Source organism: Hemiscyllium ocellatum, chromosome 1 (genome assembly GCF_020745735.1).
Source record: "Hemiscyllium ocellatum isolate sHemOce1 chromosome 1, sHemOce1.pat.X.cur, whole genome shotgun sequence".
In the NCBI taxonomy this organism is placed as follows: domain Eukaryota; kingdom Metazoa; phylum Chordata; class Chondrichthyes; order Orectolobiformes; family Hemiscylliidae; genus Hemiscyllium; species Hemiscyllium ocellatum.
In genome coordinates, this window is record NC_083401.1 from 69,870,376 (window position 1) to 69,886,474 (window position 16,099).

Genomic DNA, 16,099 nt, shown 5'->3' on the forward strand with positions numbered 1-16,099 from the left:
TATTGAGTTTAATGATATGAGTGCTATAATTGTACTGGATGAAGGAACAGAGGATATTGTTACTAAGTTGCAGATGGCACATAGGTATGTGGAGGGACATGTACTATTGAGGAGACTTAGAAGCTGAAGAAGGATTTGGACAGGCTAGGAAAGAGGACAAAGAAGTGGCAGATTGAATACAATGTGGGAAAGTGTGAGGTTATGCACTTTAGATTGGAAGAACAGAAGCATAGACTATTTTCTAAATGGGGAAAGACTTGAGAAATCTGAAACACTTGGTGACTTGGGAATCCTAGTTCAGAATTCTCTTCAGGCTAACCGGTTCACTTGGCAGTTAGGAAGCAAATGAATTGTTCTCATTCATCTCTAACAATTGTGGCTAGAACACAGGAGTTGGGATGTACTGCTGAAGCTGTGTAAGGATCTGGTCTGATGCATTTGGAATATTGTGAGCAATTTTGGGCCCCATAACTAAGGAAGGATGTATTGGTGTTGGAGGGTGTCCAGAGGAGGTTTACAAAAATAGTGCTGGGAATGAAGGTCTTGTCAAGTGGTTGAGGATTCTGGATCTGTACTAGATGACGTTTAGAAGGATGAAGAGGGAATCTGATTGAAAGTTACAGAATACTGAGAGGCCTGGAGAAATTGTTTCCAGTGGTAGGAGAGTCTAAGACCCAAGGGCACAGCCTCAGACCAATGGGATGATGCTTCAGAACTGAGAGGAGGAGGAATTTCTTCAGCCTGATGGTAGTTAATCTATGGAACTCATTGCCCTAGAACACTATGAAGGCCAAGTTGTTGACTGTCATAGAGTCGTACAACATGGAAACAGACTCAACTGTCCAAGTCGTCCATGCCGACGAAGTTTCCCAAACTAAACTAGTCCCATTTGTCTGTGTCTTGCCCATACCCACTCTAAACCTTTCCGATTCAGATACCTATCCAAATGTGTTTTGAATGTTGTAACTGTACCTGCACTAACTACTTCCTTCGTTCCATACGAGCCACCCCATGTGAAAAAGTTGCTCCTCGGGTCTCTTTTAAATCTTTCTCCTTTCACCTTAAATATGCGTCCCCTAGTTTTGAACTCACCCACACTTGGGAAAAGACCTTATCTATGTTCCTCGTGATTTTATAAACCTCAATAAGGTCACCCCTCAACCTGCTGTGCTATAAAGAAAAGTCCCAACCTATCCAGACTTTTCCTCAAACTCAAGTCTTCCAGTACTGACAACATCTTGGTAAATCCTTTTCTGAATCATCTCCAACAATATCCTTGCTATAGCAGGATGACCAGAACTGTACACATTACTCTAAAAGTGGCCTCGCCAACATCCTGCACGTGATGTCCCAGCACTGATGCCCAATGGCCTACAAAGGCAAGAGTGCTAAAAGCCTTCTTCACCACACTGTCTACCTGTGATGCAACTTTCAAAGAACTACGTACTTGCACTAATCAGGGCATTTCATTATTGATGTAAGTCTTGCCTCTGTTTGTTTTACCAAAATATAACGCCTTGCATTTATCCAAATTAAACTCCATCAGCCAGTTCTCAGCCCATTGGCCCAATTGATCAAGAGAATAACTTTAAGACAGAGATAGTCAGAGGATCAGAGGTTACAGGGAAACACAAGAGAGTGAGGTTGAGAAACATTTCAACATGATCGAATGGCAGAGCAGACTCGTTTGGTCTAATGTCTTAATTCTACTCCGATGTTTTATGACTTACAATTTCAACATTTATTCTGTTATTACTGCCATTAAAATTTAGGAGAAAGTGAGGACTGCAGATGCTGGAGATCAGAGTTGAAGAGTGTGCTTCTGGAATAGTATAGCCAGTCAGGCAGCATCCAGGGAGCAGGAGAATCGATGTTTCGAGCATAAGCCCTTAATTAGGAATTAGCTCATTCTTGATGAAGGGCTTATGCTGAAAATGTCAATTCTCCTGTTCCTCAGATGCTGCCTGACCGGCTGTACTTTTCCAGCATCATACTCCTTTGATTAAAATTTTAATCAGTCATGAGACAATTACTCGTTCTGATGTGTAGCCTATATTACATTTTTAATTATTTCCCCCATCTTTAAAGAAAACTTTAACATTTAAGGTGCTAAAATTGTTTCACTTTATTTCACAGTCATGACGGTGTTGATCAGAATAGACCTGTGATCATTCATCGGGCAATCCTGGGTTCTGTGGAACGAATGATTGCAATTTTGACTGAGAACTATGGTGGCAAATGGTAAATAAACATTCAATTCTCTGTATGTTCCATTAAAACTACATTTCAGACTAGTGGATTGTATAGTTATTACTAACATAATAACTTTCAAAATAAGTGTTCAACAATCACTGTTCATTTATACTGAAGGTCTGTTGTACACACAGGTTTTAGCTGCTTCACTGTTTCCAACATTATGTTGAACAGCTACCAATTTGAGAATCATTTGCTGTGTAGTACTGATCTGCCATTAGGCAATAAAAAAAATTAACATCAGATAATCAGAGATAACAACATGCTGCGAGTCACCTTTCTTTCATTGTAATCTACTTTTGGGACTCCATACACTACTGATCCTGATGGGTCACCTTGCCAGGCACTCAAATTTGATTCCACTCTCAGGTGACTGTGTGTACTTTGCACATTCTCCCCGTGTCTGTGTGCGTTTTCTCTGTGCTCTGGTTTCCTTCCATAGTCCAAACATTTTGCGGGTTAGGTGGATTGGACATGCTAAATTGCTCATAGTGTCCAGAGATGTACAGGTTAGGTGGCTTAGACCCAGTGACAGAGAAAATTTGAGCTATGCTGTAGGGTGGGAGGCTAACAAGCACTCATTTTCCACCAACCATTATCAATCGCTATTGCAGTGGAGTACAAGGCAAAACCCATTGTGGTGGCAACCAGCAGTGTCTGGGTGTTGGACAGCTGAATAAGAACTGTAATCAATGTACCGAGACTCGCTTTTTATTTGAACTGCTTTGAGGAGACTCTTGAGCTCTTCTCCTCGGGTGGGAGAACCAGCTTGCACCAGCTTTATTCTTTACCTTTTTTGATTTCTTAAGAACAAATTACCATTGAAGTAATGATAAGAGATGTTGCCATTATCTGAAGTATGCTGCAATTTTTACTTTACAGGCCTCTCTGGCTGTCTCCAAGACAAGTTATGGTTGTACCTGTGGGACCTACATGTGAAGAATATGCACAAAAGGTGGTCTAAATACACAAATGTTATATAATTTCAATATTATGTAGAAATGCATGAATGTGTTTTGAGAATATTCAGGGCAAAAGTAGTAGTGTTCTTTGTAGGATTCTGATTCATGTTTGTTATTGTTTATATGTTGGAGTTTCTTCCTTAGACATATTCTTGAAGTAAGTGTTTAGAATTCTGGGAGAAATTGAGTTGCTGAATCCTGTTACAAACCTTCATGTTGCCAGCTTAAGGAGATAAGGAACAGATGCAGAGACCTTGACAAACTTGATTGAGTTTTTGAGGAAGTAACAAAGACGATTGATGAGGGCAAAGTAGTAGATGTGATCTATATGGATTTCAGTAAGGCGTTTGACAAGGTTCCCCATGGGAGACTGATTAGCAAGGTTAGATCTCACGCAATACAGGAAGAACTAGCCATTTGGATACAGAACTGGCTCAGAGGTTGAAGACAGAGGGTGGTGATGGAGGGTAGTTTTCCAGACTGGAAGCCTGTGAGCAGTGGAGTGCCACAATGATTGGTGCTGGATCCACTACTTTTTGTAATTTACATAATGATTTGGATGTGAGCATAAGAGGTACAGTTAGTAAGTTTGCACCAAAATTGGAGATGTAGTGGACAGCAAAGAGGGTTACCTCAGTTAAAACAGGATCTGGACCAGATGGGCCAATGGGCTGAGAAGTGGCAGATGGAGTTTAATTCAGATAAATGCGAGGTGCTGCATTTTGGGAAAATGTCGGAGGCTGAGGGGTGACCTTATAGAGGTTTACAAAATTATGAGGGGCATGGATAGTGTAAATAGACAAAGTCTTTTCCCCTGGGGTCAGGGAGTCCAGAACTAGAGTGCATAGGTTTAGGGTGAGAGGGGAAGGATATAAAAGACTTAAGGGGCAATGTTTTCACGCAGAGGGTGGTACGTGTATGGAATGAACTGTCAGAGGATGTGGTGGAGGCTGATACAATTGAAGCATTTAAGTGACATTTGGATGGGTATATGAACAGGAAGGGTTTGGAGGGATATGGACCGGGTGCTGGCAGGAGGGACTAGATTGGGTTGGGATATCTGGTCGGCATGGGCGGGTTGGACTGAAGGGTCTGTTTCCGTGCTGTATATCTTTATGACTCTATGACCAGGTGGCAGGAGGATTGTTTGTCCTTTTCGTGTACAAGTAGAATAGAAGAATTACGAATGTTTCTTGACATTTGAGATTATTATTAGATTTCAGTTTTGTGCTGTATATTGCTGTCCTGGACAAGTTAAAGTGTCACCCCCAAGTCCTTTTTTCATGTAATAGATGAGATCTCTTGTTTATATCGATCATCAGAGATTCCACCGACTCCTGGCATGCTTGATTAATCATCAGGGCTGACTAATCGATTCATCCCAATGCAAGTTGTGCATAGAATTTGAAGTGTCTGCTAAAGATGTTTGATTCATTCACTGGGGGTTCAATACAGTGCCACACAAATGATGTGTGAGAAAAGTCATGGCTCATGGAATAAAACACACAGAAACAAGATGGATACAAAGTTAGCAGAGTAATGGCAAACAGAATAATGGTCAATAGATACTTTTCAGGCTGGCATAAGGTTTGTAGTGGAGTTTCCCATAAAGTTGGTATCGGGACCATTGGTTTTCTTAATGTATATTAATGATCAATGTCCTAGGGGCACTTTTTTGGTGGTTGTGATTATATACACCTTCAAGGCTGAAATCACTGTAAGGAGGATGGTGTAGAAATTTGACAGGACATGGACTGTAGTGACATAGAGAGAATACAGGCTCTTCAGCCCACCATGTCTATGCTATTCAACAAACTACACTAATCCCATTTACCTGCACTTGGTCCATCGCCTTGGCATCTTAAGTACTCATCCAGATGTTTCTTAAATGTTCCTCTCCGGTAAGGTGTTCCATATATTTATTACCCTCTTGGTGAAAAGATTTTCTTCAGGTCTCCTCTTGAGTTTCTGCCATCTGACCTTAGACATGTGGGCAGCACAGTGGCGCTCGTTCACAGTGCCAGGGACCCAGGTTTGATTCCAACTTCAAATGACTGTGGAGTTTGCACACTGTCCTTGTGTCTGCGCAGGTTTCCTCTTTCTTCCTACAGTCCAAGATGTGCAGGTTAGGTGGATTGGTCACACTAAATTGCCCACTGTGTCCAGGGATGTGTAGGTTAGTGCATGAGCCATGAGATATGCAGGATTACAGGGATATGGTAGGAGTTGGATCTGTGTGGCATGCTCTTCTGAGGGTTAGTGTGGACTCAATGGGCTGAATGGCCTGCTTCCACACTATGGGGATTCTGTGATTCTATGTCTGCCATGGTGAAGAAATTGTTATGAGCTACTCTGTTTATGCCCGTCCCTGATGTAGTTTCTACTACTTCTGCTCTGTAATTATCTGGCCTATTTCTGCTGCCTTTCTTGAACAAAGGAACCACTTCAGCTGCCTTTAGTCATCCGGTGCTTTACCTGTGGTCAGTGAAGTATTGAATATATCTGTCACAGCCAGCAATCTTCTCCTTTGCCTCCCATAGCAGCCTGGGATGCATCTCATCAAGCTCTCGGGATTTGTGTACCTGTATAATCATTAAAACATCTAACTTCGTACAAGTTAGGGTAGAGAGCTGACCGATGAAACTGAATGTAGAGAAATGTAAGATGTTGCATATTAGCAAAGATGTGGACAGGTAATATAAAAGATACAATTCTGAAGGGTTTGCAGGAGCAGAGTGTGTGTGCACATGTTAATTGAAGGTGGCAGGATAGATGAAAAGAGCAGTTAATAAAGCAGACAGTGTCTTTGATTTTAATAGCAGGCAAAGAATACAAAAACAAGGAAGATATGTTAAACTTATATAGGTCTGTCATCAGACCTCAGCTGGAGTATTGTCTCCAAGTTTTGGGCACCACACTATTTTGAAAAGAAGTGAACATATTATAGAAAGTGTGGAAGAGATTTACAGAAATTGTTTCATGGAGGAGAAACTTCATTTATAAGAGTAGATTGGAGAGGTTGGGACTGTTCTCTTTGAGAAAGTGGCCAAGATGTGATCTGATGTTTTTTTAAATTGCATGGGCTGGATTGAATAGATGGGACGATGCTGTTCCCACTTGTAAAAGGATCCCCCTACAATTTCCAAGTGATCAGCTTTTATTCTTCACAACTTCAGAGTTGAGCATTAAATATTCAGTGGTACGTGATTTTTTGAAAGGGCAGGCAGGAAGGAAAAAATGATAGGAAAGTATTGTGTGGGACAAAATAAATACAATACAAGTAATGATCTTGTCTTGGATCAGAAGGTGTTGACTCTATATGGGTGAAGGTAAGATATAAAAAGGGAAGAAGACACTGTTTGGAGGAGTTTATGGGGACCCTAACAGTGGGTGACAGAATAGATCAGAAGGTAATGATGGCATGTAAGAAAGGCATGTGTTAATCATGGATGATTTTAATCTCCTTGTAGATTAAGATCGACCATCGTGACTGCTTCTTTAATGATCCTTCCTCCATCACAAGGTCAGAAGTGGGAATAATTCCCAATGATTGCACAATGTTCAGCACCATTTGCAAATCCTCGGATACCGAAGCAAGTCTGTATTCAAATCCATTTGCCAGCATTTGACATGTATCCCACTAGACCCTTCCTATTCCTGTACCCATCCATATGCCTTTTAAATGTTGTAACTGTACTCAACTCCACCCCTTCCTTTGTCTGCTTGTTTCTATATCCACCACCCTCTGTTTGAAAACGTTACTTCTCAGGTTCCTTTTAAATTTTTGCCCTCTAGTTTTGGACTCCCCTACCCTTGGAAAAACACCATGGCTATTCATCCTATCCATGCCCCTCATGATTTTATCAACCCCTACCAGGTTACCCCTCAGCCTCTGATGTTCTGGGGAGAAAAGCCCCAGCAGATTCAGCCTCTCTATAGCTCAAATCCTAGCAACATGATTGCACTTCTAAAGACAGCTCACTGCTACCATCTCAAGGGCAACAAGGGACAGGCAATATACGCAAGCCAGCCAGCAACTCCTATGAATGAATTACATTTAAAAAAATGGTCATATGGCAAAGGTAGCCATGATGAATTCATAGTGTGTATTCAGGTCAGTTTGCTAGAACAAAATGCAACTACAATATGCTTTCGATCTACTGATTTGTAATGAGGAAAATTTAATAACTGGTGTCAGAGTAAACAATTCCCTTTGAAACAGTGACTGTAACATGGCAGAATTTTAGCATTCGGTTTGAGAAGGAGGAACTTGGGTTGGAAACAAATGCTCTCCGCATCAATAAGGATAACCACAAAGAAATGCAAGCCGTGCCAGCTAGCATGGACCGAAGAAAGGAGTTTTGTAGCCAAGACCAATGAGTAAAAATTTGCTCATGGTAAGAAAATAGTTTGTGACTCACAACTAAGGTACATTTCACTGAAAGAACGATTCTATGAATGGGATAAGCCAATCATGGTTGACCAGGGAAATTAAGGATATTATCAGATTGAAAGAAAAAATGTATCAAAGTTTTGTGGTAAGACAGAGCAATGGAAATGTTTTAAAACTAGCAAAATTTGAAGACTCCAAAGAGACAAAAGGAGAGGAAATAAATATAAAAGCTCACAAGAGCCAAAGTGCTAGGGAAGCTAATGGTGCTTAAGACCAACAAGTCCCCTCCACCTGATGGGATGCATCCTGGGATAATAAAGGTTGTAGCTAAAACGGTAGTGGATTCACTGGTGGTAATCTTGTAAGTATTCTTAGCTAAGGGTTCTGAGGTAAAGGCAGGAAAGTGGAGTCAACTAAGGTGTTACATTGGATTACTTCTGATGTAATAGCTTGTTGGCAAGGGAAGAGCCAAAAAGCAGGTAACTACAGTCCAGTTAGCTTAATGCCCATTATGGATAAAATGATAATATGTTTTAAAGCATTGTAGCAGAGCATTTAGAATTACATAATATGACCAACAAACTCAGCATGCTTCATGATGGGAAATTATTTCTGTCAAGTTTAATAGAATTTTTTAAAAAATTCTTCTATTGTGGGCAAAGTCTTAGAGAATTGTAAGGGATAGAATTTATGAACATCTGGATAGGAATAATGTGATCAAGGATAGTCAGCATGGTTTTGTGAAGGGCAGGTCGTGCCTCACAAACCTTATTGAGTTCTTTGAGAAGGTGACCAAGGAAGTGGACGAGGGTAAAGCAGTAGATGTGGTGTATATGGATTTTAGCAAAGCGTTCAATAAGGTACCCCATGGTAAGCTAATGCAAAAACTACGGAGGTATGGCATTGAGGGTGCATTAGAGGTTTGGATTAGGAATTGGCTGGCTGGAAGGAGACAGAGGGTAGTAGTTGATGGTATAGGTTCATCTTGGAGTGCAGTTACTAGCGGTGTTCCACATGGATCTGTTTTGGGACCATTTCTGTTTGTCATTTTTATAAATGACCTAGAGGAGGGGCTTGAAAGCTGGGTGAGCAAGTTTGCGGATGACACGAAAGTCGGTGGAGTTGTGGACAGCGAAGAAGGATGTGGCAGGTTACAGCGGGATATAGATAAGTTGCAGAGCTGGGCGGAAAGGTGGCTAATAGAGTTCAATGTAGCTAAGTGTGAAGTCATTCACTTTGGTAGGAGTAACAAGAAGATGGATTACTGGGCTAATGGTAGGCTACTTGGTAGTGTGGATGAGCAGAGGGATCTTGGTGTCCATGTACACAGATCTCTGAAAGTTGCCACCCAGATAAATAGTGCTGTGAAGAAGGCATATGGTGTACTGGGCTTTATTGGTAGAGGAATTGAATTCCGGAGTCCTGAGGTCATGTTACAGTTGTATAAGACTCTGGTGCGGCCTCATCTGGAGTATTGTGTGCAGTTTTGGTCGCCATACTATAGGAAGGATGTCGACGCACTGGAATGGGTGCAGAGGAGGTTTACCAGGATGTTGCCTTGCATGGTAGGAAGATCATATGAGGAAAGGCTGAGGCACTTGGAACTGTTCTCATTGGAGAAAAGAAGGTTTAGGGGAGATTTGATAGAGGTGTACAAGATGATTAGAGGTTTAGATAGGGTTGACAGTGAGAACCTTTTTCTGCTAATGGAGTCAGCTGTTACTAGGGGACACAGCTTTAAATTAAGGGGTGGTAGATATAGGACAGATGTTAGGGGTAGATTCTTTACTCAGCGGGTTGAGTGTTCATGGAATGCCCTGCCAGTAGCAGTGGTGGACTCTCCCTCTTTATGGTCATTTAAGCGGGCATTGGATAAGCATATGGAGGTTATTGGGCTAGTGTAGGTTAGGTAGGCTTTGGTCGGCGCAACATCGAGGGCCGAAGGGCCTATACTGCGCTGTATTTTTCTATGTTCTATGTTCTAAAATGGTAACAAGCAGGATAAAGGGGAAGCGGTGGATGTAATCATTTGGAATTTCAGAAGGCATCCATGCTGACCAAATATCCCAACCCAATCTAGTCCCACCTGCCAGCACCCGGCCCATGTCCCTCCCAGCCCTTCCTATTCATATACCCATTCAGATGCCTTTTAAATGTTGCAATTGTACTAGCCTCCTCCACTTCCTCTAGCAGTTCATTCCATACACGTACCACCTCTGTGTGAAAACGTTGCCCCTTAGGTCTTTTTTATATCTTTCCCCTTTCACCCTAAACTTATGCCTTCTAGTTCTGGATTCCTTCACCCCAGGAAAAGACTTTATCTACTTATCTATGCCCCTCATGATTTTATAGACCTCTACACGGTCACCCTTCAGTCTCTGATGCTTCAGCGAAAACAGCCCCAGTCTATTCAACCTCTTCCAATAGCTCAAATCCTCCAACCATGGCAACATCCTTGTAAATCGTTTCTGAACACTTTCAAGTTTCGCATCATCCTTCCGATAGCTGCAACACGACCTCCTGTACTCAGTACTCTGACCAATAAAGGAAAGCATGCCAAACGCTGCCTTCACATATCTACCTGGTGACTCCACATTCAAGGAGCTATGAACTTGCACTCCAACGTCTTTGTTAAGTAACACTCCCTAGGACCTTGCCATTAAGTGTATAAGTTCTACTAAGATATGCTTTCCCAAAATGTAGCACTTCGCATTTATCTAAATTAAACTCCATCTGCCACTCCTCAGCCCATTGGCTCATCTGATCAAGATCCTGTTGTAATCTGATGGAACTATCTTCGCTGTCCACTACACTTCCAATTTTGGTGTCATCTGCAAACTTACTAACTGTACCTCTTATGCTCACATCCAAATCATTTATACAAATGACAAAAAATAGTGAACCCAGCACCGATCCTTGTAGCACTTCACTGGTCACAGGTCCCTCCAGTCTGAAAAACTTTATAGGTTAATAACCAATGGTGTTGATGGTGTTATGTTAACATGAATAGAAGATTGGCTAACTAATTGAAGACAGTCATGGTGGCAACATGTGACTAGTAGAAGTGTCACAGGGATCAGTGCTAGCACAATCATTATTTACAATATATTAATCACTTTAATTAGGAATGTGAATGTATTATAGACAGATTTGCAGACAAAAATAAGTGGGAATGTGGGGCGTGAGGATGACTCTGATATAGACTGGTTAAGCGAGTGAGCAACAACTTGGCAGATAGAATTTAATGTAGGAATATGCGAGGTTATGCATTTTGGCAGGAAGAATAGAGGAGCTGAATATTTAAATGGAGAAAGACTGCAGGAAGCACAGGGATTTGAGTCCTCATGGATAAATCTCAAAAAAGCCGGCATACAAGTTCAGCAGGTAATAGGGAAAGCAAATGGAACTTTGGCCTATTTTAAAGGGAATGGAGTATCAAAATAAAACTGTGAGGTACTAGTCGGGCCTTAGCTTGAACAGTTTTTGTCCCCTTATCTAAGGAGAGAGAGAGTGGCATTGGAGGCAGTCTAGAGAAGGTTCACTAGACCAAACCCGGGTATGGGGGATTGTCTTAAAAAGAGATGTTGAGTAGGTTGGAGCTGTACTTATTTGAGTTTAGGTGAATGTGAGGTGACCTGATTGAAACATAGAAGATTCTCAGTAGGCTTGACCAGGTAAATGTTTCAAGGTTGTTTGCCATTGTGTGAATGTCTAAGATCAGACTGCATGATCTGAGTAAGGGTTTGTATATTTTATTTTAATCTGAGGGTAGTGAATTTGTAGAATTCTTTATTACAGAGGCCTTCTAAGGCTGGTCATGAAATATATTAAAGATTAAATATATTTTTAATCAGTGAGGGAGTTACAGCTAAAGGGGATAAGGCAGGAAAATGGAGCCAAGGAGAATCAGCTCAACATGACTTCATTGCATGGTGGAACAGACTTGATGGGCTGAGTGGCTTTTTATGGGCATTTTGTATGTAGGACCAGTCTATTGTGTGTCTCCTCATAAGGTAGCTCTTTGATTTCTGGGATTAATGTACTGAACTTAGTTGAAATCTTTAGGGTGAGTATATTCTTCCAAAACCTGCACAATATTCCAAATGTGGTCTTGCCGAAGCCCTGAGACTGGTTACTCTTCATCTTTATTCGAGTAGAATTGAATTACCTCATGCCATTTGTTTACTATGTTCCACATTTTCTTGCATGTTAAATTCTGTGACACATTTGATATTAACTGAAAAATCTGTGCTCGAAAGTGGGTATCTTGTAATCTGAAGCTAAACAGTTGTAGACTCCTTGAGCTATTTGGCACCAAGCAAATAGCATGTATCTGAAATAAACAACTTTTGGCTATTTCTTCAAAGCGTTCCATGGCTACTGAGGCACCAGGAAATAGCTATTCTGAAAGCTGTTTTCCTGTTTGTGTATCTGAAATGATAAAAATGAATGTGTACTTAAAATGCTGTTTGTGCTTATTCAAAGTTGATATAACTCTGCCTTTGCATTTAGGGCCTGCCGGTCTGATTTTCTGGCAGTACATTGACTTTCACGTTGTACTCAATGTTGCTTTTCTTTGAAGTACAGCTGCAGGAAATCTTTCTGATAGAAAATTGAACTGATGTTATATTCTGTAAACTTTTAAGTTTTTTTTAACATTTGAAAGGAAAACAAGAAGAGGACTGTGAAATGAGAGCCATTTAACAACACAATTTGATTTTTAAAAAAATTCTGATGTGGAGTTTGGGAAGATAGTTTGGTCCAAAAGTGCTTTACCACGATTTTGCCTGGATTGGAGTGAATTAGTTATAAAGGAGAGATTGGACAAACTTGGTTGATTTTGCTAGATTGTTGGAAGCTGAAGGTTGACCTGATAGAAGTATGTAACATTGAAAAGCACAGATAGGGTGGATAGTCAGATTCATACTAGTGGGCATAGGTTTAAGGTGAGAGGGAAAAAGTTCAGACGAGATGTATGATGAAAGTTTGTTTATTTAGGCTTGTTAGGTGCATGCCGGGGGAGGTAGTAGAAGCAGATGTGTTAGCAAAGTTTTTAGGATTTGGATAGACACATGAGCAGGCAGGGAATAGAGGGATCCAGACCATGTGCAAACAGATGGGATCAGTTTAAAACAGCACCATGGTCAACATAGAAATGGTGGACTGAAGGACCTGTTCCTGTGTTGTACTGTTCTATGTTCTATAATTAACAGACGGTCGGGTTGAATGTGGTAGAATGAAGGGTAGGAGCAGTCTTGATGAACTCAATGGCTGAATGATTTTTTTTCATTATACGTTTTCTCATGTGAAAAAGAAAATTGTATTCCTTAGTGATACAAATTATATCAAAATTAACTTCTTGCGAACAAACTTGTAGCTATTGAAGGTTTTTTTTCTTTAAAGGAAAAATAAGCAATTTCAATAAAGTTTGTTTCTTTTTATAAATTGATATGACCAGGTTCAACAGCAATTTCATGATGCTGGGTTAATGTCTGATGTTGACCTTGATCAAGGATGTACACTGAACAAGAAGATCCGCAATGCACAACTTGCTCAATATAACTTTATCCTGGGTAAGTTTCATCAATCTTTTCACAATGTGTTCAGTGAAGTGGTTTGAAAGAAATGTACCATCCTTTTATACTTTGGACAGTATCTGTCTCATTGTTTGATTACTTATGCTGTGTTAGCTCATTAATACTCAGTAGTACTGCCCTCTTAGTTAATGACACTTCCTGATATGCTGGCTAGACCAAGAGGTTTGAGATATGATTACTACTTTCATTGATTTCAACTGCAATAGTATTCATGTCTAACCACAATCCAGTTGGGAGGAGAAAATAGTATCAGTAAAATGGATTGTCTTAAAAACTCAACTAAATTACTTTTTAAGGAACAAAACTGGTAGTCCTTACAGTTCCAGCTAATAGGTCCCTCCAGTTCTACATCACTGCAACTGACTCTGAAGTCCCCTTCTGAATTGGCCTAACTGGGGATAAATAATAAATTCTTAAAGGTCACTGGACCGAAAACTGTAACTGATTTCTCTCCACAGATGCTACCAAACCTGCTGAGCTTTTCCAGCAGTTTTTTAAATTTACAGCATCCGTGGTTCTTTTGATTTTTATTTGATAACTAATAAATACCTTGCTAGTGATGCCTCCATTCTAAGACCTTGTTTAAAAAAAAAGGTTTTATACTAATTTTGATCATTACTGGGTCTACTTAAATAATTTTATCTTTAGATTGATTAATTGTCAGATACCTGGAAAGATAGTGAAAAATGTTTTGTCACTGTAATCTGGCACCATTTTGATTTCAAAATGGAATAAAAAGAAGTTGCATCTATCTTCTACACGATGGGTCTTCAAACACAGCTCCAAGGGTTCTGCAAGAAATTTGCAAGTTGTCCCAGGCCTCAAGGAGTCCTTGCTCTGGTTATAGCAATGACATCCCCTCGAGTGTCCACGCTTCAGGCATACCCACAGCTAGAAGTCCATGCTCTGGACCTACTGCAGCCAGAAATTTGATGCCTCTTAAAGTTCTCTGAGAGAGAACAAGCAAATTCTGTGCAGTTCACTACAAAGCATTGTTGGCCTAATGATAGGAAAGGAGCAACACAGCTTTGAGAGAGTCCTGAAGAAAGGTTGCACCCAAAACATCAACTTCTGCATTTCCTGATGCTGATGGCTTACTATGTTCTTCTAGCCTCCTGTCTGTCTACTTAAGACAGTCAAAACCATGGACTATTTCTCTCCAAAATGTAGTCACCAGTTGACTGGTTGCACTCCTGAGGTGGTGGCTGCATTGCTGCTGCTGTTGCTCCTGTCCCTTTTATTATCCACAGGCCTGAGGTTCACTCTCGCCTGGATGACCACCCAGGTGTCACTCCCAAACAGTACCAACCTGATGATATAGAAATGCCATCTTTGTTCCTGCCAGCTTTATTTCCATAACTTTGTAGTGACATGACACTGCAAACCCTTTGTCTCTGCACAGTGACAGCAGCCTTCTATAGATTGGACTTAGAACCACTTAACATTTGTGCCAAAGTATAGAATATTTTCAACATTTTAATTGGACAAAACAATACTATGAAAGTATAGCTAAAGTGTCTAAAACAATTAATTTATGAACTGGAATGTTTTGTTTCTTTAGCTGTGATTAAAGTACCGAATAAAGTTTTCATAGGGAAATATTCTGCCATGCAGTATCACAGTGTAAATTAGCATTGACTTCAGTCGTGCCAGGAGGTCTTGTGATATTATCATGATGGGAGGAAGAGCAAGATGATAATTCTTGAACATCAGCTTGTGTGTAATATTGGCCACCTCTTTTATTAGCATGCCTGTTAGTTGTTTCAAAGCATAATCACTTCTATTCATATGGAAAATTATTTTGTTGGAATAGTTTTATTTGTCTTTTACCTTGAATTAATTGCTACATTCAATGTACTGAAGGATGTTATTACATTTGTAGTGGTTGGTGAAAAAGAGAAGAGCAGTGGAACTGTCAATGTGCGCACAAGAGACAACAAGGTGCATGGAGAGCGCACAATATCTGAAACCATCCAGAGGCTTTTGCTGCACAAGAACTCCAGAAGTAAACATGCTGAAGAGGACTTCTGAGACTTTTGCAATCCTGCCATATTTATCTGTAGCCAAATAAGTGGTATCAGGCGTTTTTATTGGGAAAGGGAAAGCAATGATTGCATTCTAAAAATCTTAATTTCCAAGCAGCAATCAAAGTTTTTTGTGCAAACGTGGTTAATAATATGAATTGTCGGTTGAGAATTTCAGTTCCTACATAAATGGTGTTTGTTGCATGAAAATGATCTTGAAAATACTTCAAAACTATTTGTAGATTTTTCCTGTAACTAATTTTTCTGCATTTTTAATCTTATAACTCACAACTAAACAGTAAGAACAAAGACCCCAATAAAATACATTTCCCTCAATTTTGATCACTTTTTATTACAGTAGTACATTATTGAATTCACCTTTTTCATTTATATGTATGAATGACTTTTCTCCCCCAGGTTGCCTTTGTGACGATATCCATATTCTTCATATCCAAGTGAACTTTGTGATCTTGAAGAAAACAAAATCAGACGGTTGTAATTGAATTGATATTAGATTTAATCTTTAAATCTATTTAACAGTTAAAAACCAAATATTATTTGCTATTATTTTAAAATTCTATTGTTTTCCCCAACATGCATGTTGTCAGGTTTTGGCTGGCAATGTCACAATTTCAGCCTCTACAGTACTCCATTTCCATATCAGTGAGTGGCAGCAGTACTGGTACCATTTATTTTTGGACCAAACGAACTTGTAACCTCTGCATCCAAAAGGAAATGTTCAAAGGCAAGAGAATAGTCATAGAGATAAAAAAAATCTGTAGGTATCTGCTTCTTCTATCCTGTAGATGAGGGTAACCTTATCTCCCACACCCTCCAATTTGCACTCTAAGCTGGGACAATATAGGTTAA

The 16,099-nt window shown here is 40.1% G+C and overlaps 1 protein-coding gene across 1 annotated transcript in view; it reads left to right on the forward strand.

Annotated features, from left to right (window-relative positions):
- The window catches only part of tars1 (threonyl-tRNA synthetase 1), a 44,276-nt gene extending 28,711 nt beyond the window's left edge, over positions 1 to 15,565 (forward strand). Inside the window, exons 16-19 of the mRNA XM_060822621.1 lie at positions 2,137 to 2,241; positions 3,136 to 3,208; positions 13,067 to 13,181; positions 15,088 to 15,565. Of these exons, the coding sequence (XP_060678604.1) occupies positions 2,137 to 2,241; positions 3,136 to 3,208; positions 13,067 to 13,181; positions 15,088 to 15,236 (442 nt within the window). The 3' untranslated portion in view covers positions 15,237 to 15,565. The remainder of the gene's footprint in view (positions 1 to 2,136; positions 2,242 to 3,135; positions 3,209 to 13,066; positions 13,182 to 15,087) is intronic.
- The last annotated feature ends 534 nt before the right edge of the window (positions 15,566 to 16,099 follow it).